The following is a 19,436-nucleotide window of genomic DNA, read 5'->3' as shown; positions in this document are numbered from 1 at the left end:
AGAAGGAAACAGATTTTTCCCTCTGTGCCTGGTGCCCTCCTGTGGTTTCTATGATCAGTTACTTGGGAGTGAATTAAACACATCAGTGGCTGATTCTTGTGCTGTGTAAAAGCCACAGAAGAGTTTGCCTGTTTAGTCTTTTTTGTGAGTACAGTGTGTTCTGGAAAGCTGCAATACAGTTTTCCACACAGCCAGTTGGATTTGGATGTGCAGACTCCCTGAGTTCCCTAACTTAGACCAAGACCATTTCTCCCAGTCATCACACACTGGTGAGCCTGACTCAGACCTGACTCAGACCTGGCTGCTCCAAGGGCTGTTGTGGCTAAAAGGATTTGAGCTGGAGTCACTGCCTTCTGCAGTGATCCTGTTAAAATGCCACCATGGATATAGTGGCACTTTTAAAGAACTAATGTTAGGTCAAATTGTTACACAAGTTAGGGAACTAAAATGTCAAGGATAACTTCTGTCAGAAAATGGAGTTTAAAATTTACTTTCCCAGCTACCTTAACCTTGTCCCATTTTTGTTCCAGCTACAGCTGCACAATGACATAGAAATTTCTGTTCTTCATGCTGTAAAATCTATGCAGGATAAAAGTTTCTTTGCACAACAGTTCTGACTCTGTCATTAAACTATTTCTGAATTACTGACCTAGAAATTCCACTTGAAAATACATCATTTAGCCACAAACATTAAGCAAATAAAATCTTGTACAGAATATTCCTTACATGTCCATGTATTATAATAATTAGATCTTGCACAGGCAAGAGGTGAAAATTGTTGCTGTGGAGGTGCTGGTGGGGTTTGGTGCAATGATTTTTGTGCTTTCTAAAGGTGCTTGGCCAACAGCATTGCTGGGAACACTGATCTGGGGATCTCTATAAGCTTTGTGTTTCTTCTCCTGGTTTTCCTACAAATTCAGAATCCAGCTGTAGCTTTGAGTGATTCCATAAGAAAAAAAAGCTCCAGAACTTTGAACTGTTCAGTATTGATGGTTCCTCCCTTTCTTTTCCTCTTTTTCTTCCCAAATTCTATTTGTATACTTCATTGAATTCACATTATTTAAATTCATTGTACCTGGGAGTCACCCCAATACCCACCAGTCTGTGAGTACAAATACTGAACAAGATAAAGAATAAATGTGAAGCTCTGTTTTGACAACCTCAAGCCTTGTCACATTTGGAGGGCATCCAAACACACAGGAATTACACAGGACTTGGCACATGGTTTATCTCTCTGACCTGTTTGGACATTTTTTTGCACATACACATATATTTGTTTCAGATAATTTGTACTGAATTTCTTTGTATGATCTGTTTATTCTTTTACTTGAGCATGACTAAAAAGCAACTCCAAATATCCCATGTAGGTTAATCAATTAATCCTTATGTGTGAATCAGAATATAAGAACAGGAGAAGTTTAAGTACAGAATTTGATTATAATGTAGAAGTGGAATATTTTAGTGTTCATCAGTTTAATCAAGCAAGTCAACACAGTTGGTCAAATTGAAATATCTAATTATTTATTCACATAGAAACCAGTAAATTTTAGGGTTTGTAGCACAAAACTTGTTAAAAAAAGAAAACAAGCTATGCCATATAGCTTCTTTACCCTCCATAAAATGGCATCATTGCAGTTAAAATTACAATAAAAATGAAACATTCCAGATGACATCAGTTGGAGCACAATGTGACAAATATAATGAGAAAATCCTTGTCAGAAATTTTACCACAAGGAAATACCAATAGCTAACACCCATATTCTCCACCTACAAATCAAGAATATTCGAGTAGATCTTGGCATAAAAGGCACAAAACACAAAGCAAAGCATGCTTGTGTCATTTCTCACACAGAAGCATTGACATTTGTGCAACATGGAAAAAGACCAGCATTTTTTCCAGACTCTTCCAGTATCACAGAAACTTAGGGAACAGATGTTGCCCTTAATGCCAGCGTGTCACTCCCAGCACAGAGGCAGTGACAACAGGAATATGGAGAAGGGAACACATCTGACCCCTCGCAGGAAATCTGAGCTGAGGAAGCTGCTGCAGCTGCATTGTTGCAGTAACCCAATCCACGGCAGGCTTGGAGTAACACACCCACGGGCAGGCAGCCCTTGTGGGAATTCTGAGACTGGCAGGAACTTTAACAATGCTGGAAACCTGTCAGGAGCACAAGGCTGCCTCTTGCATGTGAATGTGCCATGCCAGCCTCAAGTGAGAATTTTTTAAAAAAGGTTGAGTCCTTGAAAGGAAGGGCTCTTCCAAAGAGGGTGTTGCCTCTGGCACAGAGGAATGGCTTTGCTGATGTTAAGGTGTTTCAGAACTATGGATCAAAGATCCCTGGCATTTCCAGGCTGGCACACAAGCCCTGGCAGCAGCCTGTTGTTATATTTCTATAACCAGCCTGTCCTCATCATCACTGCTCGTGTCATCATATTCCACCCGCGTTTGTTTCCTCATCATCTCTAAACCTCTCTTTTTGTATGTCTTGGGAGGTGCTGCAGAGTAACTCTTGAACTCAGGGGATTTGAGAGTCATTGGGGACTTTTTAAAGGTAGCAGTAGCTGTTCCCTGTGGCCTTCCATAGGGATTGGGCTGCAGGTGGGATCTGTTCTTGTCTGCGCTTCCGTGCAGCTCCAGGAGATGCTGAGCTAAGTTTGCCCTCTGTGAGTGTTCCCTGCTGGGCAAATGAACAGACTCTGCTTGGGATCCAAACAAACGTGAACATCCTGGCTGGGAACTGGGAGCTGAGCCTTCTGTGCCAGGTGAATCTGTGTTTTCTTCACTTGGAGCTTTCTCCCTTCCGGCAGCCTGGATCACCGGCTCGGATATCCCAAATATTTGGCTGTCTGACTCTACCCTCAATATGTTTTCCTGGCTTCCTCCTGGATGTAAGGAAAGAGGAGCAGCAGCCTCTGGGTTTGTGCTGCCAGGTTGCTCACCTGTGTCAGCGTTAGTAAATTCAGGACAGGAGCCAAAGGAAGCTGCCAGGGGGCGGCTCCGAAGGCTTGGCCGGGATTGCCCAGGCAGGGACGGCTGCAGCACGAGGGGCTGTGTCACCCAGCAGCAAATGGCCACGTCCCTGCTGAACTCCTGCAGGGATGTGTCAGCTCTGGAGGAAAAGGAATGAGCTGTCACAGCTATTCCCAGAGGAGCTGTAATGTTCTGGACAGAAGCGTTTGTTCTTGGGTGTTCCCTGATTTGCCCAGAAATGTCCTGTAGGAATTAGGAGGGGAAAAAAATATACATGTAAAGTTTTCAGTCCAGAGTAATTTTGTCCAAAGTACTCAAGTTTAATTGTTATTCTAGCTAATTCTAACATTAGTAAGTTCTCATTTTATTTTAACCCCTAAAAATACCTTTAACACATTTTCAAACATTTTAACCAAAATCTGTGATACAAAATAGTTTCAATTTCAACTTTAAAGTAGCTGAATATAATTCAGGTTTTAATTAACCCTTCTTTTTTCTGTTAATAAAAAATAATACAAGAATTAAGGTACAATACCTACTTTTTTATCCATTTTGTCTTTTTGTTTAACATGGTTTAGGTTTTCAGTATGGGAAGATATTCCTGAGTTATTCTTTGCTTTTTTCCTTCTGCAAAGTTGTTTGTCTGAGGTGGAATATGATGTGTCTTTTTGCTGGTGTAGATAATTTTCTATTGAAAAGAGATTGGTTAAACTTTGATTTTTATCACCGCTCCCCATGCTTGAACTTGCTACATTTCTCATTATATCACTGAAATAATATTTTCACACAAATATTCCAAAAAACTTACCTTGCATCTTGGATTGTGGAGGATGGCACTTCTTATGCTTATTAAATCTGGGGGGTTGGGATGAGCAGCCCTTTCTCAAAGCATCCAGAGCTCTGTTGGGGAAACAGGGCCTCTTGCTCAGCCGGTTCATTTTCAGCTGAGCAAATCCATGGCTGTGCCTCCCTCTGTACCTGCAGTGCCAGGGGCATTGAGGGGATAAACAAACATGGGAGATGTAGGAGCAGCCAGAGGAGAACAGCAGCACCTCGTCAGGTGCATTAAAGTCTAACAGCAATTCATTACTGGGAAGGAGATGCTTGTTTATGTCAACTCAAAAACAAAAGCTGGATTTTAGGTAAGAGACCCACAATTATTTTATGATCTTTATTTCTCTCTAGGATCAGTAAATCCTTGATTTTCTAAGAGAAAAGGATTAAGGAATAACAGATCCTTTTTCTTACATCTGGAATTTTTAAACAATATACTTCACAAAGACTTGAACCACACAGGAATCACCTGAGGCTGTGTGGTTATTGTGTTTTTTCCTTTTCACTTCTTGAGTGCTACCTGCTCATCATCACTAAGGAACAACATGAGGATTCTGGTTATTTAGCAAACCCACACTGAATAATCCAACTCTGCTTTAGTTTCTGCTATGAATGAGTGACACTAAAGTCCCATCCCTAAATCAACAGACTGTCACTATCCACAGAGCAAGATGTAAATCTAAAAGGATGAACTTACTCAGGTGTTTGGTGTATTAGAAAATTAAATTACATTTGGTGGTTACCAGTTGGGCCAGTTACCTACTAACAGGCATGACCTGAGCTTTCAGGACACTGTACTTAATTAAATCCCTAAATAGATTTGATATAAACAAATTCTGAGACCAGCAGGGAAAAAAAGCACAACAACAAAACAGCACCTGAAAATCAAACCAGGAAAAAGTTCTAGAAGAATGTCATACAGTTGGGTGACATAGACCTGAGTCTTCTATTTCTGTTCTTATGACCCTTCAGAATTGCAGTGCTGTTTGCTGAGCTGGACACGGTGATTAAGTTACTGACACTGATTTGTCCTCAAGGGAGTCACTCTGTCTGATTTTGGCCATGAAATAAAGAGGGATGTGTGCACACAATATGTGCTCCTTACTGCAGCAATTCATCAGGCATCCTGCTGCCCCACGCTCCTGAAAGATTGGAGGGTAAATGTTCCACTGATAGGAATTCCCATTGAAAGGGGGGAGCTGTGCTGATTGAGACAATGTGGCCTTGATAGTTTTATGCTCAAATTCTTCCTGCTTTTTTATTTAAACCAAATGATCCTTTGAACTACAGATGGTTCTGTTAGTTGGTGTTAAACTTGATATTTATTGTCCTGCTTTCTCTGGTGAATACCAGCTCAGGATATGGATCTTCCAAGGACAAAGGGTCTCACGCACTGCTCTGAGCTGGGACAGGATTAAAAACAGAACCATTTTGGTCCCCTTCAAACAAAAGTTAATGCTGACAATTTTGACAGATAAGAGGAATTTCTAAATCATAGAGAGAGTCAACTGACCAGGCATCATCTTTCTGTGGGATATTTCTGGTTTGCTTAGAAAAGTCTGTTCCTAATAGTAAACAACATATTGATATTTTTATAGTTTACCTTCGGGGCCCAAAGTTTGCTGTGGTATAAGAACAGCTCTTTCTGAGAGATTTATCTATTTTTTTCCCCACAGTTTTGATAAGGTTGAATTTTGGGCAAACCTTTTTCTTTTCTGTGGAGTTTTTACACGCATTACAACAAAATGATGTCTATATCTAGTGAACCTGAAAGCCATACTCCTTACCATTTAGGGGTGACTTTAATCCTTTTCTGTTTGTGGCTCCTCTTGAGTTTATTTGTTGAGAGTTTTTCCTTTTTGCAAACTACTGTTTTCTTCTTTTGCTCTGAAATATTTTTGAAAGAACCACCGGGACCGTCTGAGCTTAACTGTTGAGAATATTGAGGAAAAATCAAGTGCATGAAAAAATTGTGAATTACATTGACTGAAAAGCTGGAAATCTGTGCACTTTTTAAATAGCACTGAACAGCATAGGAGTTAAGTAGCACAACTCTGTATTTAAGTCAAATATTCATTTAGAATGAAAACAGATGCTATTAGAGAAAAATGTTAAAAAATCCCCATAAAGGGGAAAAAATCAAGAAATAGAAATTCACTCTTCTCACTATCAGCATTCTGAAAAGTGAAAGAAACTTAAATATTCACACAGAAATATATCTTTCTGATGCATCAAATTAATATAGACTTATGTTATAAAAATATAAATTGTAAATTGTGTATCAGCAAATGCCTGTAAATGTTCATAAATACACTTCTGATAATTATTTAATTTTCCTAATAAGCGGATGGAGGTGGGCTGTCAGCCAATAACACCCTCTTGAGAAAGCAAACAGAATTATCAATATTACCTCCTGCATCTGATGTCCTTTAGAAAAGGATGAAACCAACGTTTTCAAGCTTGTGTTTGTTAAGCCATATGCCACAGTCTTGCTAATATTTCTCATTTTGAAAATGGAGATGTCGTATTTGGAGAGGGTGCATTCCCTGCTGGGCTCCCTGTGCCAGGGGGGCACGGAGGGGTGGGCAGAGGCTGCAGTGCCCCCCTGCTCCGAGGGCAGAGGGAGGCTCCTGCTCAGGCAGCACCACGTCAGCCGGGGCTCGGCACTGAGCGATGGGAAGCTGCTCTTGGAGCCTGGCACTGCAGAAGGGCCAGAGCAGCTGGTCCTGTTAGAGTGGGGCAGCGCCGGGAATCCTTTACAGTGGGTGCTGAGAGTGTGGCAGTAGAAAGTGCCAAAAGAATGGCAAAAATAAGTGGGGTTGTCTCTTGAGCTCTGGGAATGCTGCAGATCCTGCAGTGGTGCTGGGGTGTCCTTCAGGATGTGTGGACTTTCCTCTCTGTCCCATTCCAGGATTGTTGGCTCTGCATCTTTGCTAGAAACTGATGTTTTTATCAAAGAGTCACTTCCTGAGCAAAGGTGGTGTAAAGCCCTCCTCTCATCTTTGATGTCAGCAGATATGAAAAAGCCACTTGTATACACAGAAGTAAAGCAGATTTTCTTCTTTGGAGTCTGTATAGAGCAAGTACTTTTACTCATCCACTTCTCTTCTGTTTGCCTTTGATAATTTAATTTATTTTTGTTCTGTTTGTTCTTCCAATCCTCTCTTGCAATATCCTGCTGCTTGAAGTTTTGGTTAGGAAAGGTGTTCTCTGCTGTGGTTAAGATATTTGTGGTTTCTGAGCTGACTGGTGAACAGAATCCTGGAGTTTTCCAGTTTGTGTGAAGATTCCATTGAATTTCTTCTTTGCCAGCCTTTTGTCTCACTTCAGATTTTAAAGGACACCAAACCACATCCGTGGAATGAGAATGGAGGGACGTGCTGCTGGAAGAGCAGGGTGGGGTGGTTAAGGTGACTGTCACAGGTGTGCCAGGTGTCATCTCCTGTTCAGATTGAAGCAAAGGTGACAGATCTGAAGCTCTCTTGTCCTGGGGCAATTTAAGGATATATTTTGGAGAGAAGGCATTTTGTTGTGGGACTGGACTTAAATCATCAGATTGCAGATGATGGCTTTTAGCAGACACATCCACAGCATTGTCACTGGGAAGTGGCACTTTTGCTCCTGTTTTTACAAGACACATTTTGTTGTCTCCATCTGCTGCATTGTGCAAGGCAAAAGAGTTGGAATCACTTTCCCTTAATTCAGACCCTAAAAATCCCACCAGTGAAGCTCTTGAGATACCTGCAGGATGTGAAAGAAGGTTGATGTCACAGTAATTGAAAGTTTGTGTGGGAAGTTTGATTGTTTTCCTATATTCCACACTCTCAGTACCTCCAGTGGCTTCATTAATTCCTGTGCTTGATTTTTGCTCCTCTGCTTTAGTAGAGAATTTCACTGGAGCTGTGGGAAGACACTGAGTGCCGGAGCAAAGGCCTCTCTCTGCTTCACTTACTTCAGTGGTTTCACTACTGGGACTAGGGCAGGGCACTGAAATCACATTTTGTGTCTTCTCCACTTCGAATTTCAGCTTTTTCCTTTCTGATGGCAGAGTCTGGGATTTCCCTGCAGTTTCTCTGTTGTTGCAAGGGACCCACGGGGGCATCAGGCCATGCTGGCCACTTTCCTTAGTCCCATGATGGTTCCCATAATTGTGTGAAGTGCTTTTACAATCTAATTCAAATGCACTGGATTCTTTCCCAGGGCTTGGTTTCTCCCAGTTGCTACTCTGTACTGGCAAGCAGTCCTCATTCCTCCCGTGGCTGCTCAGCTGACACTCAGGATTTTGAAGGCTGAGCTCACCAGTGCTTGGAGCCAGCAGTGTGCTGCTGCCAGCTGTGCATTTCTCCGTGTCACTGCCACTGAGCTCTGGGGAAGTTTGGCTGCTTACAGCTCCAGCAGTTACAGAATGTGATGTCTCCATTAGGTTGGACACTCTGTCTGAAGTTTCCTCAGAGGACACATTCCGCAGAACATGATCACAATCAGTAGAGATTCCTGATTTACCCATGGTTGAAGCAGCTGTCACAAGGGAGGAAGGACTGTGAGCTGCAGAGCTCCTGCCATCTCTTTCCTCAGTTATTTCAGTGCTGCTGGTTGATTCCATTGAATTAGGAATCGGGCTTGTAATATCTGTAATCTTATTCTCTCTTTGTTTCATTTTCTTGGCATTTTGACTGCTTTTCATTTTTTGGTAGATTTTCTTAAATGTTTCATCTCCATACATTTGCCATTTTTCTTGAGAGAACATCTTCAACTTCCTTTGATTGTGTTTCTTATTTTTAGCACAGATTACTTCTGCAGCCCCAAGCTTTTTAGTCCCTTTCAGCTCCTCTGACAGAGAAGGATGATCAGCCACGTTACTTAGGGGCAAATCATCCACTGCAGTTTGTCTGACTAGAGCTCGGGGATGGCTATTAGGGAAATCCACTGAACTGGCAGTGAGATCGTTGCTAGGCAGCAAACCAGCAGTGCCTGTGTTTACAGAGTGCTTAGTACGAGAAAGTGGTTTTGAGCATCCTGCTTTGTCATGCACCATCCTCGCTCCCTCCACAACAGGCAAGGAGTTGCTCCGAGTAACAGGCACAGTGTCGATTGTTGTGGAGAACTGGGTGGGAACTGAATGGAAAAACATTGGCTTGCATTTCTCCAGGGGTGCAAAGGTAGATTTTGCTGAACAAAGAGAAAGATTCTTTTTCCTATTTACATCACAAGTTCTGATATCAAAATGGAAAGAGTCTTTGTATGTGTAAGGCATTGGAAGGTCAATGCTTCCCTGTTTAGAAAGGACAGTTTTTCTGGGCCTGACATTGTCTAACTGGGTGTCATCCACCACACTTTTGTTGTGAGAAATAAGCTTTGAAATGTGTTCTTCCAGCCTCTTTTTCTCTAGCATCGAGGCTGTAGCTTTGTCAGCTGCCTCTGGCTTTGCAGTGCTGCTGGAGGCACACCTTGGGCTGCTGAAGGCAGCTTCATTTTCCAGTTCTGTGCTGTGCTCGTGGAGACTGTGCAGGGGGCTGGACGATGTCAGCTGCTGCTCTGTGCTGTCAGAGCGTGACAGATACCCCGAGTCAGTGCTCTCACACTTCTTCAGCTTGCAGTCCAAGGCTTTGTAATCCCACTGCTTCTCTGAAGAGGTTGCCTGCTGCCTTTGCAGCTGAATGTGCTTACTGGCAGTCGGAGTTCTTTGCTCCTGCATCTTCTTTCTCAGACTCGGACCATTTGGCAAAGCTCCTGGAGATGATAAACTTTGAGGTTCTCTTTCAGGAACCCCCTGAATAGCCTTTGAACTCAATGATTGATTTGTTGTTTCCTGATTTTCTGAAGCAGCTGATGAGGAGCTTGTTGCCGGCAGTGAAACCTCATGAAGTTTCTTAGTGTCTGTTGCTGCACTGGTCTCTGAACTGGGCTGTTTGATGTGCGTCCCCTGGTCTTCACTGCTGCTACTCAAGACTTTGCTGCCTTGGGGAGAGGTGGTGCTCTCTGCTGATCTCTCATTTTGCTCTGGTCCCCCACTGATGTCAGAGTCTGAGGGCGGCCTGGTGTTGTTGACGTGCGTTTGGGTTCTCCTGTGTTTATACAAGTTGCTCTGGGTTTTAAACGCGATGCCACAAGTGGTGCACGGAAAGGGCCTCTCTCCCGTGTGGGAGCGAATGTGTTTCTCAAGGACACTTGGCTTCAAACAATCTCGTCCACAGTGTTTGCAGATGTATTTCCCAGATTTTTTTGATTTTCCTGGGCTCCCAATAGATGCTTTTACACAAGGACTCGGCGATGACAAAACTGGTAAAGTGCTGACTATGCTCAAGGTCAGGCTTTGCCCGAGCTGTTTCTGGAGAAGCGGCTGAGGCTGCTCCGAGCCCTCCGGGGGCACGAGCGGCTTGAGGATGAGGGGGACATTGGTGCCATCGAGGTGGACGCAGCTCCTGGCGGCCACCAAGGGCCCGTGGGGCTGGAAGCAGCCAGGCTGGACGGGCTGGAGCAGCGGGATGGTCAGGGCCTTGAGGTACAGGGGCTGCGGCAGGGCCTGGCCCCGGGCAGGCTCCGAGGGGCCCCGCGGGGACGGGGACGGGCCCGGGCCGGGCGGGGTCTGGGCCTCCATGGCAGGGCCCGGCTGCCATGGGCTCACGGACCTGCCGAGGGAACACAGAACAGACACCGGTGTGCAGGCTGGAATAACACACACACAGCCCAGCCTGGGCTGGGAAAATGGGCAACTGAGAATATCACACTTGCAGGTATTATACAGACAACCATCACTTCCTTTCCCAATTAAATTGGTTCCTCTTCCATTTTTCCTCTAGGAGTTACAGTGCAAAGAACACTCAACACTGCACTTGAAACCACTCCTACAACCTACACTGAGTACCCAAAGCACTGGAAACAAATCTGAGTTTCAGATTTGCAAATGGAGGCTCTAAGCACACCAGATACAATACAATTTTAGTTTTCTGGAACCATATTTCCATTACATATTTTTATCATGTTTTTAAAGTTCATTAACATTAACAATATTAACAGAACAGTTGGAGTTAAAGGGGACCTCAGGATTTCTCTAGTCCAAGCACCTTCTCACAGCAGAGTCAGCACCGAAGTCAGATGAGGCTGTCAGGGTGTTACCAGTCTGGTTTTGAAAACCTCTAAAAACTGCACAGTTTCTTTGGGCAACCAGTTCCAAACACAGGACATTAAACTTGCCCACATATTATCTGTCCTTCCCCAGTTTAAGGGAGCTAAGGCCAAACACATTGCAACAAGTGGTATAAAATGAAAATATGTGAAGAAAATGAAACTCATGTCCTGTTTTACAAGTCATATTTGCATAAATATCTGCAAAGTAGAAAAGATGGTATCACAGGAAAATAGTTGAGAAATTAAAGCTGGCTTTTGTGTAGACCAAATTAATTTTATATAATTAATGGAGATACTATGGTGTACTGCTTGTTTTTAGGTGCTCTCAATGCCAAATGAAAACATCTTCTTTTTTAAAAAGTGAACCTATTATTTTGAAATCTATCCTGATATATGCAGGGTTGGTGCCAGTCCAGACTACTTATTTCAGGAAAAATTTGTATTGTCTTTATTTCTTTCTTAGAAACAAAGCAGGAAACTATCAAAATAAGCAAGGTGAAAATTTTCTTTCAAAGAGTAGAGGCATAACTCCTTGTAATTACAGTTTGGGTGAAACTCAAGTGATCTGTGAATATTTATTTGATTCTTGTTCAGCTATGCTCACTGGATGCACTGGCTGCTATGAATAATGGGTTGTTCTTGTGCAAACAGGCATTAAAAACCCATTTGGAATAACATAATCAGTGGCTCAATTTGAAATCTGCAATTTGTTGCTTTACTGCATAATCTCTAGTGGTGTTTCTGTAACTTCCTTGGATCATTTTAATAGGTTATCATTACTGGGAAACAGGAAAAGAATTGCTTCAAAATGTGCTTTGAAATTTTTACTGGTTCCATCCAAGACAACAATGTGTAAAATGAACTGATCTGTGCACAGCAAAATGTTAGATTTTGCCAGTTTTTTCTTCCTCATGAATGATATAAATTAAGCTCAGTTATCAAGCATGGATTTTTCTTATGCACTTCTGACATTTCTATGTGAAATAATCACTTAAGAGGCTTTTTATTATAATAGTGACTATAATGATGAAAGAATGTTAAAAGAATATGGCTTGTTAAAGAAAGAAGTTATTATCCATATTGTGCAGTGTGGTTACCCCTACAGAATAAAAGTGGAATCCTCTAATTTCCAAAGTGATGTTATCAACATTTCAAGTGCATTTAAGATAGTTCCCAAGTTATATGGTCACTTTTAAATTTAAATACAACATACAGTAAGAGATGAGACAATGATACAAATTAAGTATGCAGTAGTTTTTCCAAAATATTTTTTTTTAAAGTTTAGGGGAAAAAACATGCTGCAGAGAGCAGACAGCAAGAAGAGAAGTGAAGCCTGAATGCCCGGTAGGTAGAACATCTAACAATACCACATCAGACAGGACAAGGCACTGTGTCTTTTATCCCCTCCCTCCCCCAGGGAGAAGTGTGGAAATACACTTCCACATATTTTACATTTCCCCCAGCAGCCTGCTCCAGTGGCACAAACTATTTCTCTCTCTGGTTCCCTCTGGCCATGCAGAGCTGATGGGCCCTTCAAGGCCACCACAGACAGATGTTTTTCATAGGAATCATACTCTGGTTCCCAAGTACCAGATGCTCTGTAATTTCACTTAATGCTGTTAAGTTTCTGGGGCCAACAACACAGCCTGAGACTCATTTTGGTGTTCTGTAATGCTCTACAACAAAAACACCTACGTGGTGACAGAAAATTTAAAGTAAAGTTTTAAATAAAGCTCAACAAGTAAGCTAAAGGTGATACTTAATGTGCTTTTAAGAATGTAATAAAACATTTCTACCAGGTGTGGTAGTTTGCTGCTTTTCACAGCAAGAAAATACTTTCTTCCTGAGTGAAACTGCCATGACTTGTATTCTACTGAGGCAAATACCATCAGACTTTTCACATCTGTTATTTATATTCCAAAAAGGCCACTGTATTTCTTTGTAGTTGACAAAAATAGCTTATCTCAAAGTAATTCTGCCCCAGGGCTGATTCAGGGTAGTCCTTGCCCAACTGTAGAACTTCCTCTGTTGGTTTTGCCCTGGGCTCTGTTACTGAGCATCCACCCCATGTTCTCAGCTGTTTGTAACTCGTGGCACTGAACTACCAGCATAAGACTTGATCCTAATTAGATAAGGAAAATTTTTCAACAAACAAAGCTAAATGCAAGATTTGGCCTGCTCAGAATTTTCTAAACTGATTTCTTAAGCTATCAGAACTGGTCACTAAAATTCCATTAAATACAATTATTTTGTTCCTGGTTTGAAATTCTAACTTCAGGTAAACACCACAGGCAGGTCTGTGGAACACTGAAAAGTGGAGCAGTTTCAGATAAAAAATCATTGTAGCAGAAATTGTCTTAGTCACTTTATAAGTATAAAGTAGTTTAACACAGGAGGTTGATAAAAAAAACCCTAATTTTAAATCCAATAAGTTTCATTTTTATAGACTTTTTCCTGAATTCCAAACATTTTATAAAACTTGTTTCATTTTGTCAGCACTGTTGTATAATTTTGGACTACACAACCAAAAGATTTTTTGTCTTCTGCATGGCACATGCAATGCTCTGTCAACTGCCCACCATTATTAACCAAATCAATAGCTAAACATGTAAATGCTTCTTTTCTGCATTTTCATATCATTTTTTGACACAGCACTGAGCAGAGCATCAGTCTCTAAGCTCAACTGCTCAGTCCCCCACCCTGGTCTGCAGGTACAGCCTGGAGACATGACAGAGTTCCTTTATTTTTGTAACCCCACAGGAGCAGGTTTTCAACATTCTGAACATACACAATATACTCAATTATACCAGGAGTCTTTACCTTTTTTTAAAAGCTTTTAGTGATTAAATACCAGGGAGCAGAAGTAGAAGTCTGGAAATAATTAAGTCTTTAGTCTGGAAATAATTCTAGTTCACGTACCTTTGATTGATCCAGGCATTTCAGCAAAAAAGTCTCATTTCTGTCAATACTTGATGCAAGCAGAGAGAAACGAGGACAAAGACTTGAAACAGATTAGAAGTAGGAAGTTGGGGTTTTCTTTTTTTTTTTTACCTTGGTGTCACATTAACAACCTTCAGAAAACAGGAAGAGTTGAAACAGAAGAAAATGAAGTGGTATTTCAACCTCTCTGTATCCTTTATCACAATTTAATTAGGGAGCTCTAAACAGAATCTTTGAAATGTGGAGGTTTTTACTCTGTTTTCAGTTGTATTGTCCTGAAATACAATGGTAGGGTTTTTAATTCATTCTCCTAAAGGTAATTTTCTTTTAACTTTACAGTAAAGGTCTCTCTTAAGATATGTTGGGAAAGAAGACCCTTGGCACATATGAAATACTAAATTTATCCACTGTGAGTGCTGTCCACCAGCTTCTTCTAATGGTGCCCTGTGGGACAGGAGAAAGCAGGAACCAGGTGGGAAAATGCCTCAGGATTGTTAGAAGTGTTTGGGTCATGCTCAACAAACCTCCACAAACTTGTGGAAAGCTGCAGGGAAAACAGGATAGGGCACAGTTAAGTGCAGTTTAAAGCTAATTTTTAAAAAATTAGATTTTATTTGTGTTGAGTTCCTAAGTGCTCAGGTAACAACACAGTGAACAGCACTGAGGGGTCCTGGGAGGGGCCACTCTTCTTTATGCAAACACTTGTTTAAAATAGGGACTGGGATGGCTCAACCTGCTCTGCTGGTACACTGAGTGAATCCCAAACTGGAATATGCATTCCCAATATTGTTACAAAATCGATATCTCTGGCCTGTATCATTTCCTTAGGAACACCATATTTTGGAAGATACAGTTTTATTTTCAGTTTTCTTTTGTTTATTTTCCCTGTGCTGAGCAGCTGCCCAGTTCAGACCCTGCAGCCTGTTCCTGGCTGGGTAGTGGTGAAACTGTAATGTTATAATTGTCCAATATCCACTTCAGTGGGAGCTCTTTCTTTTAATAACTCTGGTGATAGACTAATGCCAGAGGCCTCAGTGGATTTTCATTTCAAACAGCTTTATTGATCCTGGAGAGTTTTGCCTGCTGTTTGGATTGCTTTCCATTTATTTCTGGAGCCCTGATTTAGCAGGCCTCTAATTTTGGTGGTGGAGAAATATTTCTGTCTTCTTCTCTTATTTCTTGCCTGTCACATAGTTATTCAAGGGGCAGAGAAGCTCTTAACAGGACCCAGGATTACTGCTTAAAATCCTCCTGGTTTCTCCCATACCCTGAAATGCTCCCAGTAATTGGTAATGGCACTGCAGACACTTCAAATCTGTGAATCTAGAAAATACTTGACATTCTGAACCGCTTTACAGTGACTCATGCTTCTGCTCTACAGACTCAGTCTGTCCAGATGGAGAGAATTACATGCAGCAAGTAGTTTCAGCTCTGCTGGGAGATACTTTCCTAAAGGAATGTGTTCTCACCTCTAAGTGAGATCTTCTGGAGGATTACTGCATGCTACAGTCAACAAACCAACGGGGAAAAAAGATGCACATCTTATAATAGAACACTGGCATGAATCAAATCATACAAACAGATGATTATGGGCATTTTACATAACCAGTCAAAATTAGTTTGTCTTCAGTTTGATCACATTTCTGGAGCCCATTATATTTTATTCCACTTTGAGACTGACTATTATTAAGTTAAGGTGAATTTACTTAAAAGGGGCATTTAATTTCAACAGTACTAATAATTGCAGCAGTATGCTGGACCCAGTAACAAATTGAAAACATGTATAAGCATTTAAAATTCATTACTTACATCACTCAGTATCAAATTCCAAATGCTAAAACTGCAAAATGTTTACCCAGAGAGGCTTAAGGAGGCAATAATTAATTAAAGCAAATTACAACAAAAGCAAGTGGCTGTCTGGATATTTGCCACTATCACAGAGATTTCAGGGCTTAGCAGAACCTTCTGAAGTTTGATCTAAAATCCCTAAATCTTGAATAAGTGACTCTGGAATCAGGGTCCTTCAGAGCATCCTGTGATTCTTCCCATTTATGTGGATGAACAGGCTGCTGTAATGGCCAGAAGTAACAAAATACAGAGCACCAGTATTACACTGCATTAGCTCTGTTTGAAATTAGGTGATTTTTGTTTTCTCTTTCTAATCAATCTACTTATGTGCTGCTTCCTCAGCTGCAATCTCTAAGCAAGATTATTTATATTAATTTAAATTCAAAATACTGTTCTGCTCAGAGAAACTCAGCTAACTTCAGCTGCCTCAATAGACAGCAAAGTGTCAATTTAAGCTATGCACAAAGCTGAGCCTGCTGTCAGGGGCTGCACAGGAGGCAGTCCTGGGGCTGCTCTCCTCTCTCAGTTCATGTCCCCACCAGGATGTGAGGAGTTAAACCCACACACCATTGGTACACATTTCTGGGTCCCAAGTGAAAAAGGTCCCACCCCAGGTGTTTAAAGCCCTGCATCCTTCAAAGACACCTACAGAGTTTTGTCAGGGGTGACAGCAAGTGAAAGCAGCAATAAACATTCCTCCTGTGCTGGTGAGGAAATAGATTCTGAAAATCCTGCAACTACATGTTTTAAAGAACTTCACAAAGTTAAACGAAAAGAAAGTCTCTTCCAGGATTGCTAATTATTATTTTTTCCTGGGAGGGCAGTGATGCTGAGAGCAGCACACAGTACCTTACTGTCAGAGGAAGATGCAGACAGTGGGATTATCATTTCCATTTGCTCATCCAACACTGACAGCCGGCACAACTCCCTTGACAGACCACACAAAACTTCTACTTCAATCTCAGCATCATAAAGTGACAGTGAACCATAGGGTCTGAAATAAACTTTGTGCAGGTACTTTAAACACTCCTTCTGTGATGGAAGCAAAATGTTTGTGAGTGTACCCCAGGTCTGGAGGTTTTTAGTTCTCAGTTCATCGAGCAAAATGGAACCGACACATTTCCTGGTTAGCCCAGCAATGACTGTTAATCTCGTTTTACTTAGAAACTATTTCTGCCTTTGCACTTTTCTCAGTTTGACTTCCTATCTTGAAACATCTCATAACAGAAGTACTGAGTTCACCTTTCCCCTTGTTCTGGAGGGCTGTGTCTGATCTCACAACTCCGCCAGTTCCACCCGCAGCCCGCACGCTGCCGGCACCTCCTGAGCAAAGTTGGGAGCCTCAGTCCCCTGCAGAACCAGGCTGGAAGTGTTTAATTCCACCATCTCCCAAAACCTTTAGGGTCTTTCCATGGTCACACCTCAAATTCTGACTTTAGGAAATCTTGCTGCTCAGTACAAGTCATTGTTCTGAAGTTCTGCCCTTCTTAGTGTGTTATTAAAGTACAAAGCCACTGGAAAACCTGCTGGGGAACTTAGAAATTCTTGTACCACATCTTAAGGACAAATATTTCTGACACTTACTTCTACAGTTGTATAATATCAGCAAAGCTGATTAGGTTGGGCTTTTTAAAACAATTATTTCTGTAAATATTGTGCCAGAATACAGTATTAAAATCTTTTAGGAAGAACAGGATCTGCTTTACCTTCCCTTTGCTCCAGAATAGCAGCTGGTTTTATCATTATTATACAGCTTTCTATATTTTCCTATGTTTCTTTTCTTGAATATCCATTTCAAAGGCTTAAATCAGTAAAGATATTGTTGCCTAAAATACATTTTAATGTGTAAGTAAACACTGTATTGGCCTTTTTGACCTCTTCATGCAATTTGTATCAAGAATATTTCCCTTTCTACTTCTTACACTGCTACTTTTCTCAGCTCCAGCTATAAGAAATGCTTTCGAGTTTATTATGTCTCTAGTTTAGATTTACATCACTATTTCTAAAAAGAAACATACCTAACATATCTGTTGGTTTTTTAACATGCTTGGTGGCTTCACAATGAAGAAAAAATAGGATTTTTAGTGCTTAAAAACCTCAAAGGATTTTAATTCTTTTATCCTTTCATCAAATTTGCTCCTGTGCATTTCCCATGTTAGGAAAGAGTTAACAACCTCCAGCCAGCAGACTGCAATCAACAGGTTGCTCTAACAGAAAAATAATAACCCTAATCCATCTTTTAAAGTTTAGAAGGTTGGACTAAATGATGAAAAAATCCCGATTAAAGCCCTCTGAAAAGCTGAAGTGGGGCCAGAACTGAAATGCTTTGTGTTTTATGAAAAAAATCTTTCTCGTTGCTAAGTGAAAGAACCATCACAATTAAAAAAAAAAAAAAACCTGTAACTTTCAAATTTCTGTCTTGCCATCTAGAATTGAATTCTCTCTCTGTCCATAGAAAATGACAACAAAACACTTGCTAACCTTTAGGTGGCCAATTCACAGGCAGGTGGAGAGGTTCAGGTCCCTGGAATAGCGTTGAAACAAAAGAAGCATCCTGTTTTCTTTTTTCAGTGTCTTTCTCTTCTCCTTTTTTTTTAAGCATTTGAACAGTGGAGGGTGGGTGGTGGGGTGTGTGCAGAGAGAGCAGGGGGTGCAGGCAGCCCACGCTGCTGTAGGAAGAGTTTTAATGGCCGATGCTGGGAATATGGTTTGCCTGCTACAGTGTCTGCACTACTGCAGCTCTGTGTGTGGGCGTAAAGAAATGACACGACTGGGTTTCAAACCATTACACTGAAGATTTGCAAACAGTTAAAAAAAAAAAAAAAAAACCAACACCAAAACAGACAACCCCATCAGGCACAAATGAAAAATTATGACTTTTCTCCTTTTATCTTTTTTTTGTTGCTTTGTTTTAACTTAGCAGATGTAATATAGTCAAGTTTCTTCCTCAGCCTCTAAAGCAAAAAAAAAAATGGTAAATTGAGTATTTAGGAAGGTTTTATATTTTACAGAGTATGAATATTTTGTTATCATTTTTTTGCTGCTATTTTTTAATTAATCTACAAGAGCTTGTATTCCAGATTTCCCCAGTGAAATTCTTCAGAGGACACCTGTATTTGTGTTTTAGAACATGCTAAATAGGTGCCTAAATCTCGGTAGCACCTCTAGCCCAGTACAATAGACAGAGCAGCCACTCCACAAGTGGCCAGGCAGGACATCTGAGCCCAGGACTATTCCTTGAATATTCCACAAAACACAGCCACAAACCAGGACATGCTGGCAGCCCACTTTTGTTCACTAGTCCAGCAACGCCTCAGGTTTACTGATCTAAATTGGGCAGAAAACACATTTGAATATTGGTTGTAACTACAGGAGACCAACAGGAGTGAGACAAAGGGGCTGTTCCCTGTCACATCATAGGGAATGAGAGGAAAATGGGATTTCAGCTGATATAAAAGTGCTGACACAAGTGACAGTGACTAAAACAGTTATGAACACACTGTTGCTGGGAGGGACAGGTGGAAGGTTTTGTCAGAAAAGCAAGAACACTTCTCAAACATATTTTTTACCACGAAAAGTGAAAGACAGACAAAACAGTTTTAGAAGGAAACTTGAAAACTTCAAGGAATCTTTATGGCTTAGCTGCTCCATGATAGTAAGAGATTGAAATTTGATAAATTTGTATCTTCAAGTATGTTGAGAAGAGACAGCC

The 19,436-nt window shown here is 41.2% G+C and overlaps 1 protein-coding gene across 3 annotated transcripts; it reads right to left on the bottom strand.

Moving 5' to 3' along the window:
- Positions 1-1,547: 1,547 nt before the first annotated feature.
- ZNF831 (zinc finger protein 831) lies at positions 1,548-18,440 on the bottom strand. Of its 3 annotated transcripts, none has more exons than XM_064729664.1 (6): positions 18,206-18,440; positions 6,219-10,437; positions 5,596-5,738; positions 3,783-3,952; positions 3,514-3,662; positions 1,548-3,217 (listed from the first exon to the last, which is right to left on the bottom strand). In XM_064729664.1, the coding sequence occupies exons 2-6, from the start codon at positions 10,404-10,406 to the stop codon at positions 2,387-2,389; spliced, it is 5,481 nt and encodes a 1,826-aa protein (XP_064585734.1). In that variant the 5' UTR covers positions 10,407-10,437; positions 18,206-18,440; the 3' UTR covers positions 1,548-2,386. The 3 variants fall into 3 exon arrangements, with proteins under 3 accessions (XP_064585734.1, XP_064585735.1, XP_064585736.1); XM_064729665.1 differs by lacking the exon at positions 18,206-18,440 and adding an exon at positions 13,856-13,887; XM_064729666.1 differs by having other exon boundaries at positions 2,970-3,217; positions 3,510-3,662.
- Positions 18,441-19,436: the final 996 nt, after the last annotated feature.

The sequence above is a fragment of the Zonotrichia leucophrys genome, chromosome 20, assembly GCF_028769735.1.
Source record: "Zonotrichia leucophrys gambelii isolate GWCS_2022_RI chromosome 20, RI_Zleu_2.0, whole genome shotgun sequence".
Taxonomy (NCBI): Eukaryota; Metazoa; Chordata; class Aves; order Passeriformes; family Passerellidae; genus Zonotrichia; species Zonotrichia leucophrys.
This window is presented reverse-complemented; position numbering and strand designations above follow the sequence as displayed.